Raw genomic sequence first — 19945 nt, 5'->3', positions numbered from 1 at the left:
AAGGCTAGTGCTGGGAGAAGGAATGCCCACTGTGGGTGCCAGGCTCTGTCTTGAACCGTAGTCGTACTACTGGGGTTACCGATGTGCACTGCAAACTTATTTGACCATCCTTGCTTTGTCCATTATCTGGGGATTTTCTCAGCAACAATTGACAATTGACTCCCTGCTGTGAACTAGACCCTGGAAAATTTAGGAAACTGACTTCTGATACTCTTCTTTTCATCCACTTAATTCCTTAATGTCTGCTTCTGCTGTAATTACAACAAATTTCAATTATAATGAAGATCCAACTGTGGGGGTAAAATGGGATTATGGTAATTGTTAGAATGTAGAGGCATAGAAATAGGTTTCAAAAGCTTTCAGAAAAGCTATCTGACCAAAACAAGATCAATGCAGTTGGCTGCTAATTAAAGCAAACAGACAAAGGAACGCAACCTAGCTGATTTTTAATGTATGAGCTTCATTAAGAGGCTTGCGTTAGTCAGCTTTCATTTTGAGGACTATTGAAATGCTTTGTTCTTTTGTCTCTAAGGAAAGCATATAGAAATTGAAACTGACCTTCAACTGTAAAAGAAGGGATGAGAATTCTTAAAAAAAAGGAACTAACTCCATTGAGCTTAAATACATTCACACTCATTTATAGATAACTGTTTATCTGCACATTTGGGAATTTGAAAGGCCTGTCAATAGATATTCTATCCATTTCAATCTGTAATGGGAAATGGAGAGGAGGAAAATTTAATAGTGAGGAAAAAATATTTCTATAGGTGTTTATATAAGTAGATTGAGTATTTTTTGAGGCTGATTTACCTTTTAACAGATGACTTCCTCTAGGTGAGTTCAAGCTGGGGATTTCTGGGGTACGTGTGTGCGTCTAAACAGTGCATATGTGTAAATAAGGACAATAGAAGGATAGATAGGCACACACAGTTAACCGTTCTGCTTTATTTTCTTAGACAAAAAAAAAAAACTTTTCTTTTAATTTTTAGAAGCGACTTTTAAAATTTACTTGGATCGATAGAGGGCCATAATGAATGTGATCATTAGGAGTATATTATCAGATGGGCTTTGTCCCAAAGGAGCAGAGGTCTCACCCTTTGAGTTTTATTTCCAGAATTTAATGGAGGAGGTAGTAGGTGGTCAGTTAGAATTGGGTGCCTTCTCTTCTCTTTCTGGTCACCTGGGAGCTAACTTTATGCGTGAAATGAGACTCAATCATTGGAAGTCTTCCCTTGTCCAGCTGGCCTCATTCCTGGACTAAGAATGTGTCTTGGGACATCTTGAGTCTGTGTTCTTAGAGACATTTCCTAAGTGGAATGAGTTGCTCTTTGTTGTTGTCCAATAGCAAGATGAAATATGAATAATGCTCATGTATATGTCTTGTCTTCAGTTTCATTGTAAAACCATGACCAACTCAGAATGAGATAGTACTTTTACTCCCATAGTTAGCCACTATTAACAGATTACCAGTGTGGTCTATTTCCTTCCAGACTTTATTCTTTCTATGTAACAACAAGGAAAATACCAGCAGAAACTACACGTGTTACTCTGTAATGGGCTCCTCGTACTTTATGGTATATTATACATGGAGAACTTTCCAATGTCCTTACATATAGAGGTACATATTCATTTTAATTGCCTCATAGCATTCAATAATATGAGTGTACCACTATTTATTTACCCATTCCCCAAATGGTGGAATATGTTTCCATATTTTTAACAGTTAATAATGATAGTAATTTTACATAGATCTTTTTGCATGCAAGAAAGCGTTTCTGGGGAGTTATTCAAGTAGTGGAATTGCTAAGTCAAAACAGATACATAATTTAAGTTTTGGAAATGCCACTATTCCACAGCAATGACCCTTACACATTGCATGAACAACAGGGAGCAAAATGGGGAAATGCCAGCAAAGGCCATAGAGGGGCAAAGTGTAAAACAAGAAGAAATACTCAGAAAAGATAAATAAAATAAAAAGAACGACAGTACAAAGTTTATAAAAATAATGCAAATAAAAGGAAGTAAGGCTTTTTCCATAACACTTACAAATTAAGAAAAATAAAAACCAAGGTTGGCCAGTTTTGAAGAAATAGATCTACTTAAATACTGTTTTGAGGGGTTTAGAGCCATTTGGAGGAGAATTTGGCTAACAGATTAAAACTAAAATCTGTTATTTTCACCAAAAGTAGCCACTAAGATGACAAAAGGACACACAGAAGCAGGGAACTAGAAACAGAATTCAGTGCTTCTGGCTCAACAAATGGAAGTTGCTCCCTGGGGAGGCTCAGGGGAATGTGCAGAGCATGATGGAAGAGCACAGGGCTCCCTGGTGAGGTGGGTGGCCAAGGGGGGGATTTAAGATCTGCATCATGAACCTATGGAGGTGCTGATGAAGGCCTTGTGGCACCCACAAAGGAGGGCTTTTGTATGCAAGAAAGATGCTTTTCAAGGTTTATTTCTGGTTTCAAAGAATGATATTGAGTTTCTTAAAATTACAAATTCAAAATTCTGCTTTTTAAAGTTTTCTTTCTTATTTTCTTTAATTTAGTTTATGAAATTGTATTCTATTTATAAGTCTAGCAGGTATTAGCAACCAGATCTAAATGCCTTTGAACAATGCTTAATCCCATTAATGCTTTTAGTTATTTAAATACCATCAGATATTTTAGATGATGAGCATGTTTTATATGCTTTCCAAGTAGTTCAATTTACTGCATTAAAAACCAGAATGTCACAAATACGTATAAAACTTAAATATCTAGAAAATAAACAGTTAATTTTGGTGAACTTAGTTTATCTTAGATGTACTACTAAAGAAGAGGTCTAAACCAGTTATCCTACACTTTTTAAATTGGAGCGCACAAGGTTCAAACTCAAATAGATCAAATTCCCTTAAAAATTACAAATACTGAAAAACTATTAAAAAAATCTTTTCAAAGTTTATTACAATCTTGCTATAAGGGAGAAGATCTATCTCAGGCCACTTTGAAGATTCACTCTTGGAAGGGGCCTTTTTTAGGAAGAAAGAATTAGACATTCCTTGTTAGACCCTAACCCCTGCTAAAAAAGAAAGAAGTCCAACTAATAATTATCAGACTCTTGACTTGATGCAAGACTGTTTAAGGTCTTACGTAGGGTTTCTTCTAACGTTGACAGTCAGCTGACATTGGATCTTAATCCTATTAAAATTCTTTGTAAATATGCTAAAGTATTTTTTCAAAGTCAAGAATGCTAGTTTTTTCTCAGAAAAACACAAATTACATCCAACAGAACTTTCTGGCTGAGATCAGCTTTGGGACCATTTTTTCTCTTTCAGTACCATATTCATTCTTCACCTAAAAATACTAATACTGAGGTTTTGACTATCTTAAACTTTTGACACTGAATTTAGAAATTTCTGGGATTAAACATTTCATGCCTAAAGAAGACACTTCCCATACTAAATGATGAAGATTTGGGCATGCTCCCTGTTTGTGATTCTCATGGAGCTCCCTGGCCCCTATGTGTGGATGCTCAGTCAAGGGCTCTGTAACATTCATGAAGCCCATATCCCAGCATTCAAAGACCGAAGATGTATCTTGAATGTATTGATGTATTGTCCCTATTGCTTAATAGACCTTGACAGACTTCTGCATTTTCTGTATTTGTAGGATTATACAATGCTTAAGTTTATTTTAAATAACATGTCATCAATTTTTGGATAGGTTAAATGGCTTTGTCTGGCTTTCAATAATAACTGATAAGGCCCTTCTTCCCAAAGCGGGCAGAATCTGAAACCAATCACATTAACTCAGATAGGCTTAGGAAATGTAGATAGTCTCTATCAACTGAAAAAAAAAAAAGATAGAAATAAGAGCAGAGCAAGGACAGGGGCTATCTATCTTCTTAGCTACTAATTTTAAAGGTTTCACAAATTGGTAGTGAAGAGGGATTAGAAATAGAATCAAAACCTTCTTTCTCCACCCTTCACCACTGTAGAGAAGTTACAGAATGAATTATGTATTATGCTAATTGTATAATAAATGTACATGTTTTTCTCTGGTGTGGGTTTATTTATTCCCAATTAACCCATTTATCAATATTGTTAAGACTTCTTTTCCCGCAAAAAATGTATTTCAGAACTGACTGCTCTAAGTTTGCTAACGACTTTCTGAGATCAGTGTGCAATTCTGTAAAGCCCCCTCCTTATCCTCTTTGCAGAAGTGATGCCCTAAGATGCAAGCTTAGAGTTCACTGTTAAGGAGATGGATCAAATGGCATTTGGTAGACAGAGGGCTGCCAGTGCTTAAGAATACAGCTTTCAGTGACAGGAAGAGTGGCTCACGTTCCTGGCTCTGTAATTTCATACTTGGACACATTATTTACCCTCATCCTGTCTTATATTCTTCATCTATAAAACAGGGAAAATATTACCATTAAAGCAACATCTCAGATGTGATTGTGAGCACATGTCAAAGTTTCATTTCAAGCTTGTTGGCAAGTGAAAAGCCTTAAGAAAGCCAAATCTTTGTTGCTTCTTGATGCAGATATTTTGTAGGAGACCAGCCACAAAAAGAATATTTGGTTAAATATTATTAGAATAATCACAAGGCTGGTTAAAGGTCATTACATTTTTTAACATCTGATTAAAGGTAACAAGAATCAATGTGAGCTACATAGGTAAATTAAATTTCCCAAACAGACTTTTTACCTGATTAAAATCAATCAAAAACTGTACACAAACTTATAAGGAATGCTAGATACTTCCTCAAAGGAGTTCTGAGTTGCATCATTCAAAAGCATCCTGCTTCTGACCAATTTGGAGACAATGATCTCTGTAAGTACTTAGGAGATAAAGCTGTTAGGACCCAAAAGTGCAGCCCAATAGCAACAAGTAATCAAAAGAAATTGCACCATTTACTTGCATCCTTAAAGGACAATAAAGAGGATACCATTCATAGCATCCATCTTACTTCTCCCCTCACTCTTCCGGATTCATCTCCCCTTTCTAAATTACTCCTCAAGTGTGGCTGCAGGAAGACTCTCTTTACCTGTCTCACTATTTCTTCACCGCTTACAAAAACAAAAGAGAAGTGGGGCTGGCCTGGTTGCATAGTGGTTAAGTTTGCACGTTCAGATCCTGGCTGTGGATCTATGACCTGCTCACCAAACTGTGCTGTGGTGATGTCCCATATACAAAAATAGAGGAAGATTGGCACAGATATTATCTCAGGGACCATCTTCCTCAAGCAAAAAAGTGAAGATTGGCAACAGATGTTAGCTCAGGGACAATCTTCCTCACCCAAAAAATAAATAAATAAAATAAAAATAAAACAATTTTCTCTGAGAAAAAAACAAGGCTCTTTTGTATCCTCTTTTCCCCACTCAGCTCTCATTATGCTGCTCACTGGCAGGCAGGTAATAGTAAATGAGTAAAGACCAGACAGACCGCGGTTAACTGAAGAGGCTTAGCTAAAAGAGAGCAGCTTCAACTGGCTGTTGCGTCCCATAAATGTTCATTCATTTATTCATTCAATCGACAACCATTTATTGAGTGCCGTCTTGTTTACTACACTGGTACTCAGGGAACCAAACAGAAAGCAATTTATGGACAACAAGCTCCTTAAGCATGGAGCTTACATTCTTTTGGGGAGACAGGTAACAAATGATAAACTTAATGCATAAGCAGAGTATACAATGTGTTAGAAGATTCTAAGTGATAGAGCCAAAAAAAGGGGGGCTGGCAAAGAGGATTTGAGGTACAAAATGAGGGAGAGTTGCAACTTTAAGTAGTGTGACGGTGGCAGGTTTCCTTGAGAAGGTGCCATTTTGTCAGAGACAAGGAGATGGTGAAGAGTGGACCACATGGACATCTAGGGAAGAGTATTCTGTGCAGAGGGAACTCCAGGGCAAAGACCCTGACAAAGGAGCATCCCTGTTGTGCTTTCAAGACAATGAAGAGGTCAATAAGGCCAAAGCAGATGTAGAAAAGAGAGACGAGTAGGAGTGAGTTCAGAGAATTAATGGGGTACAGAACAGCAGGAACTGGTAGGTCATTTTAAGGATGTTACTTTTGCCCTGAATAAAACAGGAAGCCATTGGAGAGTTCCAATATGATCTGCCTTAGGTGTTAAAAGGATCTCTCTTGCTCTTGTGTTGGGAATTGACAGAAGGGATTAAGGGTGGAAGCTGGGAGATCTAGTTAGCTGATAATTACAGTTGTTCAGGTGAGAAATGCTGATGGCTCAGACCAGAGTGGCAGCAATGGAAGTGATGAGAGGTGGTCAGATTCTAAAGGCAGAGCCAGCGGCTTTGCTCATATCTCAGATGTGCGCAGTGAGAGAGGGACAGGACTTTCAAATTCCGGGGTGTAGACAGTGGTAAGGGTGGGGTTGCTATCATCTGATAGTGAAGGACATGGGTGGAGAAGGTAGAGGCGGGGGGCAAGGTAAGAGATCAGAAATTCGGGTTTGGACACACAAAGTTTGAAATTCCTGTTAGACACCCAAGTGGAGCTGTGAGGCTGGCAGCTGGATTTATGAGTCTGGAATTTGGGAGACAAGACTGAATTCAAAATATAAACTTGAAAGTCACTGGTATGTAAAGTCATGAGATTTGCTCTATCACTCAGTAAACTGATTTTTGTTTAAGAAAATGCCAAAATTCCTGTTTCTTCTATGAAACTTAATAAAGTTTCTTCTATGAAATTTCTATGAAACTTACTAAATTTATTAAAAACTGACAGAGTGCATTTTCCAAACTATCTGGAATCCCACTGCAATGCTTTTCCCAGGCCTTATCCACTCCAGCTGGAAGCTTGTGCTTGGCCCCAGTTAAAGCTAAGTTAGGGAAATAACCACTCTGACCTTTCTCAAGGAAAACTGCAGGAGTCCTTTTGTTCTTCCTAATGCCCGAACAGACAGTGTGTTTTGCAGAAAACGTGCTTGCCAGGATGCTTGAAACTGGACTCTGGTTTAAAGTCTCAGAAATTTTTGCTCCTCATTTTCTGAGTGGTTCAGTCTCCCAACATCTTGTAAAATCCTTTCCCTTCTTTGAAGCAGCTCCTTTGGCTGTCTCTTTGTGGTGCATCAGCCTTTAAAGAGAAATATTTTGTTCCTTCATATCTCCTTGTGAACAGCTCGCCACACCACAAAACAACAACAGTGAAGCCAATACTGTATACCTCTGCAGACGGTACAGTGACCACTAATGAGGTCCATGGACCACTCTGGATGACTCTTCATCCCAGTTCACTTCTTACCTAGATTGTCCACAGCTGCAGTTTCAACAATCTTTCTTTTTTAGAAGAAGTTTTTATTTTGGGAAAAATGATAAATTCTCATATAAAACTGGTATATTTTCTCCATCCGTTCCTAAGTCTTCTCTGCCTTTCCTTCAACATTTTGTTTCATCTCCCTGCAAACGATGCACACTTTGCTTCTATAAAGAGGCAAAGAGCTTTCAATGCGTCTGTCCTTTCTGAGTCTTCGCTGACACACATCATATCCTAGCTTATTTGGGCTCCTGAATAGAATGAATAAAACTGTTTGCTCATGCTGAAAGCTTTCTTTGTTAAACATTGTACACCAAAAGAAGGGACAGAGCCCCAGGTCCAGTTATATATGAAATATTCAGATTTTAGAAGATGGGTGTTCTGAGTGATTGTCTCCTAGCAATTTGATGAAGGGCCTCACACCTAAGATGGTGGTGGCCCTTACACTTAATGGGCTCCTTTCACTTCGTAGCTCGAGCCCTTCTCTTTCTGATTTCATGGGCTAAGTGCTCAGTTTATGCCAATTAGAGAGAAAAAGAAACAAAACGCCAGTTAAAATGAACTGATTAAAGAATATGAAAATTATACTCATAAAACTGCTTTAAAACAAGCAAATTGGGGTCATGCATCTTTTATTTTGAGTGTCTACTTTACAGATGAGTTTTCCTAATAACAGTATGCATTGAACCAAAATGAACCAGGCTCGAATGCAGCCTTATAAGCATTCATTCATTTTTCTTTTCCGTGTGCTAGAAATATTAGATTTTTTCTTACCCATGTACTCTTTCCCTCTCAGAAATACATTATTGGTTTTCTTGAGTGACCATAAACAAATGAATTTCTGGCCTACAATTTCATCGGTAAATTTAGTTTGTTAACACTGTAATACAAGGTTTGTGAGAGGTTCATTAAAGATGTGTTCAACGTGCTGAGATATTGCTTAGAGTTTTCCCCGAGACCCCTCCCCCTACTGAATTTAGAAATCTTGAGTTTTTTAAATATTTTACAGTGTAGATGATAAGGAAACATGTTTTTTCATTTATTTTTGTTATTTATAGAATGCTGTTTTACAAAAAGTTAAGATTCTGTTAGTTGAAAGTAACAGAATCCAAACTCGAGTTCGCCTGAGCGAAATGGGGGTTTTCAGGGAAAGATCTTGGGTTATCTCACAGAATTTAACATAGATTAAAACCACCAGCCCTCAGGAAGTTCAGGGGTGCAGCCAAATCTTGGGAACAGCAGGAACCAGCCACACAAACACGGTCGGGACCCTCGCCGTGTCTCTCCAGCTGCATGCTGCGCCTCAGCATTGCTTTTTTCTTTCTCACTTTACTGCAGAAAAATTTTCTTCTCATGACTGAAAACATGGCCACTGAGAACTGAGTTTTCTATTTTATAGCTTCAGCTATCAAAAAGAGTCTGAACTAAACTTTCTTGATGCCAAAACCAAAAGAGCTATTCGTTAAGCAGCTACTTACCTGGATTTGCTCAGATTTCCCTTCTTAGAGCAATTCACTCACTGTTGGGGTAGGGAGGGGAGCAATAATAACCTTATTAGCCAATCATGGAATATGTGTGCGTTTGGTGTCTGGGGGAGGGGAGTGGGATGTGGTGGGAAGGGGGTCTAGAGAGGTCATGTAAGGACTAGATAGTTTCAGAGGGGAAAAATATGGAGAAAAATAAACTGCAGAAGCAGCAGTATTCAGAAGCAGGGAGGTGCTGGGATGCAAAAGAAAAGGATGTGGGGGCAGGTGGGTGTTCATGGGCCAGCTCGGAGGCTCTCTGTCAGAATACACCCAGAGGCAGAAGTCCTTGCTTGGATTTTGTAGATAACACTGATGCTTCAAGTTTATGCCGCTTCCCCACTGCACAAGGTTGGCGGGGGCAGGAACTGTGGTTCATCTGAGTGGCAAACCTGTTTCTTTGCGTTCTGGTGAAGATCTGGAGCTGGGAATAGGAATCAAGAGGAAGGATAGAATTTAGAGTAGGGAAGGGACCGCTCTTTTTGTTAATTTATTGATTGGTTTCACTTGTTCCATAGTAAGATTATTGGGTCTTTTTTGTTTGTTTGTTTGGTTTCCTAAGCCGTAGTTGGATACCATGGAGTTACCAATGAGGTTTTCCCAAACATCAGCCCTGTCAGCACAATTGTATGTTTGCTGTGCTGAGCAGAAAATTTCTAATAATACATCTGAGCATATGCAGGAATATTAGTTTCTGGGCTCTGAAACAATCCTTGCTGGAGGGTTTCCTACCTATATAGGACATTTAGGGTAAATCATCTTACGTTTGCTTGCCTCACATTCTCAGTGGCTCCACAACGAGCACTTTTATTGTGTTATACCATGTCTGAATTTCATTGCTTATACAGTCTTCCCTTTTAAATTCATGGGATTTTTTTTCCTGTAAAGATTGTTTTCAAGAATTCCTTTATCATTGCTTTTAATCTTAACTTTATCCACTACAAATATTGAGCACTTGCCAGGTTATCTCCTAGTGGCAACAGTGCCTGCAAGGTAGAGATTTTAAATTACGGGTGAAAGAGATGAAGTGAATTACCCAAAGACACCATGGAGTAAATGGCTGAGCTGGGATTTCAATTCAGATGTATGTGACCCTAAAGTGTATGATCTCTGTCCAGAAAAAATGAATATTGCCTTCACTCCTACTAGCCCAAGTGACATTGAACATTTTTCCTTCCTATCATTTTTGCAATATAAAGTCCTCATTTTATTTTGTTGTGGCCATGTTTCATATCTTAGATTTTCGTCTAATCCAATCCCAGTCTGTTATAATCCTTTTTGTTAACATCATAGATAATAGCTTTATGTTAGCCTATTAATTTTAGGTACTACAACTTTCCTAAGAAGTTTGCTAATGTCAGACACTTACAGTGATTCACCATTATGAACGACATCATTATGAATAATGATAATTAGCATACATGGTTTTCATATTTTGAAATATATCCTTAAAATAAAACCATCTAAGTGTGATTTCTGGGTCAAATTATGTGATATTTTAGAGGGTTTTTAATGTGTCTGGTGAAAATATTTTTTGGAATAGTCATACTGATATTATTATAACTACTAAAGGCCTCATTTTAAGGATAGAATTGGCACTTAAAAAATGTTAGAATTTCTTCACATGTTAAATGAGCAGGTATCATCCTTTGAAATCTCATATGTAGTTTGAAATAGATTCCTGGCTATCACCGAAAAGAGAAGCGTGAGGACAGTGACCGCAATTATATGCCCCTTTCCCCTTTATTTTAAAAATGTAAAATCTTTCCAAAATGTAAAATTACAACTTTTTTATACATTTTATTCTATGGTAAATGAAAAACCTTACAGATTTTGACTACTTCAAATTAACTTTAAGTCAGTGAGATTTTGCCCCAATATTGAAATGCTTCACTTACTTGCCGAAATCAGCTCTGAGCCTTTCATTGCCCAGCAGTGCTAGGTGGACCCACCCCTTGTAGTAAAACCATAGTATTGTTTGATGTCATTCAAGTTTGACTTAGGTATAGGAGTGTTGTAGACCAATTTCCACTATCAATTCATGCAGTTGGGTATAAGACATTTTTAATTTTCCCTTTATTTCAACTGATTTGGTTTATTTTGTTAGCTTTTGCTTTATCTTCCATTAGGTGTTTGCCAAACTACTGTGAACATGGAGGAAGCTGCTCCCAGTCCTGGACTACTTTCTACTGTAACTGCAGTGACACAGGTTACACTGGCGCCACCTGCCATAACTGTGAGTAGTTTCATGGTTTATCTACAGAGGAATGGGCAAAAATCCAGGAACACCAATATTAACTCCAGGATGTATTAAACATGTGGTGGGCGCTTTTTATTCATTCATTCAGCATGTATTTCTTGAGAGGATACTATATGACAAACACTGTGGTAGGCATGGAGGCTACATGGGTACAAGCCATATCCTCATGGAGTTTATGGTCTACCAGGAAGAAAGACAGGAAATGGGATAAGTGTTGCGGAAGAAGCAAGACAAGATTGTGTAGGTGCACAAAGGGCAGCTATCAAATCAGCTTCATTGTCTAGATGGGATAAGTTATGCCTCTAATAAACAACCTTACATCTCAGTGGCCTAAGTAATAAGCAGTTGTGTCATGTCTATGTTACATGCTCTTCACACCTTGGCAGGGGACCCTCTTCCACTTTGTCCTCATTCTAGGATGCTGACAAAGGCTCCATCACTTGGAATGTTGCCATGGCAGGGAGAAAGATGCACAAGAAATCATGTGCTAGCTTTTAAAAGCTTTTACCTGGAAGTGACAAACATTACTCCAAACCCATACTCCGTTGAGCAAATAAAGTCACATGGGCACACGTAAATTTAAGAGGGGAGGAAGTACATTCTTACGATGGGATCTGAAACAACAAAACAAGCATATTAGTAATGAGTGCCTGTGACTACCTGTCAATGTTAGGGAGGCTTCAAAGAGAAACCTTGAGCTGATCTCATCTTAGGAATGCAGCAGGAATAAAACAAAAAGGAAACTGAATCTATAGGTAGTTTCATGTGGCTGGAGACTGCAGACAGTGAGGAGAAGTGTAAGAGAGGAAGCAGGGAGGCAGGCTGGATCTCACAAAGAATAAGGGGTGAGAATTAAAAAAAATGAATAATGTGAGCCCAGATGTCTATAATTTTATAGTCTTGTCGGGGTAACCAAAGAAAAACACATGACAAAGTAGAGACGGTTTGCCATTTAGAGAATTGCATGTCAAACGGTGTGAAATGAACTATAAGTATAATTGAGGAAGACGTAATCTGAAGCTGCTGGTTATAGTTAGTGGAGATTTCATGGAAAATGTGAAATTTGAAGTTGACTTAGAAGGCAGAGGGGTGGGAGAAGAAACTTCTAGAAAAATGTAAGAGCCAAGCCAAGGCTGGAGTCGTCCTGAAGACTACAGTGAGACTATCCCAAAGGAGCATATGTCATCAGTTTTTCGTGAGCTCCTGCTGTTGCTGGGATGGCACTCAGAGATTCAGAAAAGGAGTGACAGATGCCAGCTGACCTGAAATCAGACTCTGATCCAGGGCAAGCAATGCTGGCACTTGCATCACTGAAGACCTCTCAGCCATTCTATGGCCTCTTCTATGTCTTGGAAGTAGCATTCATCAATGATGCCCATAGAGGAGCCTAATCAAGTCAGAGAAGAAATAGTCCCGTGGTCATCATGGGATGATGTTGTTAACGCTGTTAGTTGCCTTGGAAAGTGAAAAACACTGTCTGGCTTTAAAATGAAACATCTTATTTAAAATTTTCTATTCAGAAATTTGGCACAGCAAAGAGAACACTGAACTGAGAGAGATGAGATTTAAATTTTACCTAGATCTTGTACTTAAACAAGTACATAATTTTAGCACTCCAGAGCTCAATTTCTTCACAGATCCTATAAGGGAAAACTAATGAAATCTTGTGAGCCCTTTTCAGGCTAAAATTACATGTTTTTATTTAAGACTCCCAATAAATACCAATCCATAAGTACTGAGTCTGGTTCCAGAAATATTATCCCTAAATAGCCAAGAACAATATGTGTTTGCACAGAAGCTTTGTAGAACATATATATACTTGTTAGGATTGTAACATCAATGTTCTTGTAAGAAACTCAGAGGTAAACAGAACGGCCATCCATTTCTTAGTGAGACAAGAGCAACCTGAAGACGATGAAGTCAAAGCCAACCCAATTCCAGCCCAATCACAGGACAACATTCCTATCACTTTGAGAGCTCATTCTGTTCACTTTCTCCTAAAGTGATTTAAAGATATTTTGAGGAGTTCATCTCTACAGATGCTCTTTTCCTTTAATTTTCTCCATCCATCAGGCTAAAAATAGAAGATTTGCAGCTTTGCAAAAGTGTGAAGTTGAAAATCGATGGAAGTGAGGTGTTGGCTTTTAAAGAAACACTGTCAAAACTGATGAGCAGGGGACTCAACATACCAAGCCTTAGAAATAGCATTCCTTTTTTAAGACCTTCTCTTTCCCCTTTCCGTGAAATTGCTCAGTGCCTACACTGTGAGTTCCAAGATCGTTAAGCCCCTTCTTCCCTTCTGGGTACCTAGCCAGGACAAATCAGAGGTGCTTGCATGACTGTGAGGTTTGGCAAGCACACCTCAGATGCCTGTGCATTCAGGAATCTGTCCTCCTGCTAATGAATCCCTTCCTCTCCCTCAATTGCGTGAGGATGATTGTTTTAAGTCACTTTATAAACTGAATGAATCAAGCCATGCTTTCATGGCTTCAACAAGCATGATTCCCACGTGGGGCATCAGAGATGAGAGTTGCTGAAACACAGAGGACAGTAAACAGGGATACCCTCATGTAAAAACAAAATAAGCAAGTTCACAGTCCTTCTCTTGTGGAAATGACAATGTCCGTGATGTGTTAGGGTATATTTTCTTAAAGCAATCATCTGCAATCAGTATACTAAATGCAAGGTCTTCAGATTCATAACACATTTATAATAATAATTAAAACGGATAATTTCTTGAGTATTCTTTTAGTCTTTTTTCTTTTCAAGCTCTTCAAAGTTAGTTTTGTTTTTCATTATTGGTGCTTTCTAGTAAATGTAAACCAATAAGGCTGAATTAGGAAAGATAGAATTAACTTCTTTCTGCCCAGCCTTCATGGATAAGAGAGGGGTCTGGGTGAGGGAAAGAATACAATGGACTCTCTAAGAAATGAGAAATGGGAATTCCCAAAGTCTTTAGACACGGCAGGTTGCCGTTGAAGTAGAAATATCATCATGTCATTTCAATTTTCTTTCCTCCTTACCTGATGACACATAAAGAACTTTGGTATGCAAGTTAGATTACTTTTCAAGCACACTTTGTTCAAAGCCACCTCTTTAAGAAGGAGTTGATGAATGTGTGGCCAATTCCTATCAAATCTGAGAAGGAAATACGAGACTATCACTTCTCCCATAGTCTGCCATTGAACACTGTTATATCTTGTTTGTAAACTGTTTGCTTAGGAATCTTCTCCTCTAAGTTGTATCTTGCTCTCCAGAGGAATAACTGAAAGCAAAATAATGTTTGCAGTCCAGATTAAGCCACAGCAACCCAACCAATGATCAGGGCCTTCAGCCCACCAGACACAGTTACCTTGGTTAATTGGTTTTATACAATGTGCAAGTTTAGAAGGTTATGTAATTGAACCAACTTCTAAGTACTCAAGGTATATCTTGGTCATGGTATAGCATGAATCCAAGTTAAGATTAAAAGGAAGAGGGTTTGATTATGTGAGCTTAGTACATAGATTAGTCTGCAACATAATGATAACGTGAGATGGGAATTATTGTTATCTCTAATTTTTAGATGAACATATTGAGGCCCAGAAAGATTACATAACTTCCTCAAGTTTACACAGCTAGTAAACCTTGGTGGAGCTGGGACTTGGCTGGAAGGAATCTGGCAGCAGATGCCAGATACTTAATCCCTGTATCTTATTTTCTTTCTTGAACAAGTAAGACATTTGCAAACCTCTGTGTATGAACTTAGTGATGGGACATTCATGACATTCTCGATGTTGCTTGAGACATGCTAAGATATTATGATATCGTAATTGAAAACATAGTTCTAGAAGACTGAGAGATGAGAAAGTTTTTGTGTTCTAGAATAATCATGAAATCATTATGGAGGAAGCAGGATGAGTTAGCATTTCAATGGCAACTAAAATTAAAATAGATGTAAGGAATAAGGAAGCCAATTGAAAACAGATACTGGCAAGAGTCAAGACATGATGGTAGGAATATATATGGTATGTTTTGGGACAATGTAGATGTTTGGTTGGCTCAAGAAAGGAAAAATAAATAGCTCTATTCGTTCATTCCTGAAGCTCAAATGGTATTCCTATAAAGCAGTTTCCACAAGGGGAAATCTGAGCTTGCTTCTCATTATACAAAGCTTTTCATGTGCTATTGCAATATCTATAAATACTATTCAATGACTACATAATAAATATTCTAATGATTTTTATTTTCATTCAACCATTCTAATCTTCTTTTCTTTTGAAGAGAGGACAAGGCCCTGTGTTGTTTCCAAATATTTATTATTATAACCAACACTATAGTGAGCATCTTTGTGCTTAAATAATTTTTTAACCCCACATGTTCTATTGTTTTCTTGAACTAGCCTTAGCAAGGACATTATTGAGTCAAAGATTGTGAGTAGTTTTAAGGATCTTGATTCATATTTTCATCTTGCTTTCCTAAAGTCTTGCTACAGTTTAAACTTTGATCACTATTTTCTGAGATCTTATTTCACCTTCTCTGCCAGAATTATTTATATAATTTATAAAACTATTTGACATGTATTTTTACTAAAGCATTTGCAGATTGAAATGGAAATTATTATTGACCCTCATGATGAGTTCCAGATAAAATAAAGTTGTTATTTTTTAGATTACTTATACAATAGGAACAAGATTGTCTCCACAGAATTTTATTTTATTCCTCAACAAGTACCATTTGAAAGCACATCTGGTGTCAATAACTATGCATTTGATGATTACTCTCACCTTGAGCAGACAATAAGTGATACAAGTGCTTATCATCTGTTATATGTCTCCTATTGAGTGGGACTGTCCCTGATCTTCTCACTATCTATGTCCGATGACAGTCACATGAGCCCTTTTCAAGGTCTCTTCACCATTTCTCAGCCTTTGCTAATCTCTTTTCACAGTGTAGTCTCTCTGACATCCTAACAACACCTTTTAGCTCACTTTTCAGTGTGGCAAAGGATGTCAGATTTCTTCCTCTCCCAAGCCTGCTATAGTGCTTCTCCCATTGGGCAGTCAATAACCAGGTATTGATTGGAAGCATATCAAATTTTCTGGCTGTCAGGCTCAACAATAGTCATCACAGAGAGATAACACTCTTGCTATTTTAACAGTAGGTAAATGGTCTTCTAACTACATGACATTTCTTGGTTGGAAGGAAAGGTTGGAGAGGGTGGGGGATTCTGGTAATATGAGGTTTATTTAAAAGCATTGCTCATATCTCTTAATTCAGGTCAACTCATATCCTACTGTTGTTCTATGGGTTTCCTATTAAGAACTAAAGAAACTTCAACTCTGTGATTAATCCTGAATGCCATCAGCAGATGTTTTCGGCTGCGACCTAAAGGAGAAGAAAAAAATATTGTAATGAATTGTTGAATCCACACCCTGCTTTGTTTTATGACACTAACCAGTCTTTTGTGTCATCACTATTTTTATTCATGTTAACTCCCCTACTGAGACTGTAAACTCGTTTAGGGAAGGAACTGTGTCTTATTTATTTTTGTACTACTCATATCCAAGGAACTGGTGACATAAAGGGCATATCATGTAATTGGTGAGACAGACAATTAAGCAGAAAAAGATAATTCAATGTGTCATTAGACGGGGATTCTATAAGGACAAGATGATGTCTGAATCTTCTCTGTCTCCAGCCCCTTGTTTAATCTCTGACGCATAGCAGATATCTACTATTTACTGTATACACAAATAGATAAATGAGGTATGTGCACACAGAAATGTTGAGTTACTTGGTGAGGGTATTGTAACTTTCTGGGGAACATGAGAAGGTTTTCAGAATAACTGACCTTTGAACACATACTTGAAAGATGGGAAAGAATAAGGGGAAAGAGAAGAGTGAGCAACATGTGCAAAGGCAGAAAGACATGAAGGGTCAAACAGCAAGAGGGGACCATGAGATGTGTAACATAGCTGGAATCTAAGATGAAATGAAGGAAGATGGAGAGTCAGGAAATACAACCAGAGTAGAAGATGGAATTATACGTTGAGAAGGAGCTTACTTCCCTATTAAGCATCTAGAAGCCGGTCACATTTTGTTGGTTTCATTTTAATGCTGGGAATTGACTTGCTAATATTTATTTTGCTCTTGTTTGCTTTTTGGTTTATTAGTTTCTTTTTGGAAATATAACTGTGTTGGTATCGTAGAGCACGTACTGAAATTGGAAGACGTAGGTGCAAGGGAGAGTTACTGGATGCTGTTTGCAAGCGTGTGGGCAGCAAATGATGAGAGTCAGAACAAGCTAGAAAGAAGGGACATGACTTGAAAGGCATATCTAAAATTAGATCAAACAAGCTTGAAGTCAAATCGAATACAGGAGAGAGAAGGATGACTTTCAGCTTTAGCTTAGAAGACATCATGAATGAAGAATGTAGTGAGTAAGTCCTCAGTTCTGTCTGGGCCTGATAGCATCGTGTCAAATCCTGGTCCTACAACTTACAAGATATACAACCTAGGGAAAGTTATTTGAGCTCCATGTGCTTTCACTTCCTTATTTGTGATATGGGGCTAAAAATAGCAGCTACCTAAAGGAAATATCACGGGAACAAAACAAAATAATCCTCATTAAGTATTTACCCTGGTGCCTGGCAAATGCAAAGTCCCTGTTCTATGTGAACAGATAGAGAACATGTAGACATAGGAGGAGATTTAGTGGACACTCTCACGTGTTTAATTTGGGACACAGTGTTTGCCTGGAGAGATGCTCAATGTGCAGAAGTACCTAGAAATCCCTGGAGTGAGGTCCAGAGGAGAAGATCCGAATCACTGGGTGTAAAGTTGCTGAAGCCTTTTGAGTAGATGAAGTCAATTAGTTGTGTAGGCGAAGGGTGGAACCTGCAAAATAAAATATTTTAAAGAACTCAAGAAGAGATACACTGAGACGCAACTAATAAGGAATGATGACGAAAGGGAAAGCAAGAACTAAGAAAAAGTGATAACATAAAATGCAGAAGAGAAATGTTCTAAGAATAGATTATAAACAGAAATGTCCAAGCGATATCCTCCAGATTAATTCTTCATCACAGTGGTTGGTAATTGTTGAATGACTGGATATATGTTTAAAAAAGAACTTGGAGAAAGGCACAATAAGGAAAAGAAAAAAAACCACTTTTCTATAGACAGTCTGACTGAGGCAGTACTGGAATGTATTGGAATTTGCTGTTCCAAGAGAATCTTTTCACTGATGACTACCTTAAGTGTTGTCAGGATCCAAGTGATTCAAAACCATTACCTACCATTGAGATGATTTTATTCTCCTTTAGGAGAAGAGACCAATATGTTTGCATCCATTAATAAACAAATAATGCAAGGCAGTGCATAACCATGTGCGTAAGACCAGCTGCAAGGTGGTTGCTACTCTATGAAGAGAGCGATCAGGGCAGGCTGAAGTTGCTGTGAAAGAGTTCTTAGAGATTGGTTGGGGCTGTCCACAAGAGCCAGACGTGAGTAGGCAGAGAAGTGTTAGAGAGTGTTATTCAAGGGTGAGAATCAAATGAAGGACAAATGAGGAGGAGCATGGAGAATTTCTGGGTTTCTCTCAGGGCACTAGCCTAAGGGGAAGATAGCAAACACTTGTTAAGCTCCGTGTAACTGCCCTGCATTGTACTCAGTAGTTTATACTTGTCATCTCACTTTCTGAGCGCCCACCCCCCAACATTCTTAGCTCTGACTTTGTTAGACTGTGGCAATTCTTCAAACAATGGTGGTCTTCACATATGCAAATCTCTTGACAGAAAGACTTCTTATCACTTTCTTTGCCTGAGTAATCTCTGTCAACTCCTACAAGAAGCCTACTGGGACCTTTCTAGATACTGCTTAGTTTTGCTCCTTCAGCATCTACTCACGCAGAACTTATTCCACAATACTAAAATTGAATATCTGGTTCTTGTTATCCTTCTCAAACTGTCAATTTTCTGTGCATTCTTCTTTGTATATCTTGTACTTACTGATGTACAGTAGAGGATCAATGAATATAAATATCCTTTTATGGCCAAAATGCTTAAAGACACAAAGCTGGTGGAAGTGAGATTTGAACTGAGTTCTAGATGGCTTGAAAGCACTTCCTCTTCACATTACAGCATCTCTAAGTGGAAGGAATAGTTCTCTTAAATATTTTATGAAATATAGCAGGACTTAAAAACAAAACTGATACAAAGACTTCTCATCAGAGAGGGGTAGGAATGAAGGGTGTATATTTACCTCAGGTCGATTTTCTTCCTTTTGAACACATCTCAATGATTTAAGTTTCCCACAGTTATTTCCTACATGTTAATTTGTTCTATTTATTCTTTCTTTCCTCTTTCCCTCCATCTCTCCCTTCATATCCCCTTCCCCTCATTAAATGAGGTTACAGTAAAGCTAACTGCAAACGCTTACATTGGATTGACAATGTGCAAGAAATGTGATCACAAGCTTGGGCTTTATTCCAAATCCTTAGAAGCAATAAAAGATCCCAAAATATGAAAGAAGATAATTAACTGGAGATAATTTAATTGTTGATGTTGCCTTTCTGTGGAGAATCATTGAAATTTACTTTGAACAATGAGCATTTATTTGTAGTGTATTTCAATCAACAGAAGACTAATTGCCATAGAAATACAAAGCTCTAGTATGTCCCGTGAGAAGGAAGTAATCTGGACTGGATACATACATATTAAACTCGATATAGAAAGACACATTTTCCGTCTGTGCCTCAGCTTTGGATCCAGACAGATATATGGTATATTTATAGCTCTTTGGTATTGGACGAATTACTTAAAATTTTCAGCCTTGCTTGCTTGATCTCTAAATAATAATAACTCATTTAAACAGTTATTTTGTGGATTAGAGGTAAGGAATGAAAAATATCTGGCACAAAATTTGCAA

General features: G+C 38.0%; 1 protein-coding gene across 2 annotated transcripts in view; it reads left to right on the top strand.

Moving 5' to 3' along the window:
* Positions 1-19945, top strand: part of CNTNAP5 (contactin associated protein family member 5) — a 769999-nt gene that overhangs the window by 442757 nt on the left and 307297 nt on the right. For both annotated transcript variants that reach the window (XM_070581024.1, XM_070581025.1), the window contains exon 11: positions 10905-11011. In XM_070581024.1, the coding sequence (XP_070437125.1) occupies positions 10905-11011 (107 nt within the window). The remainder of the gene's footprint in view (positions 1-10904; positions 11012-19945) is intronic.

The sequence above is a fragment of the Equus przewalskii genome, chromosome 17 (assembly GCF_037783145.1).
Source record: "Equus przewalskii isolate Varuska chromosome 17, EquPr2, whole genome shotgun sequence".
Classification (NCBI taxonomy): domain Eukaryota; kingdom Metazoa; phylum Chordata; class Mammalia; order Perissodactyla; family Equidae; genus Equus; species Equus przewalskii.
The sequence above is the reverse complement of the archived record's forward strand: the minus strand, read 5'-3'. Positions and strand labels throughout refer to the sequence as shown.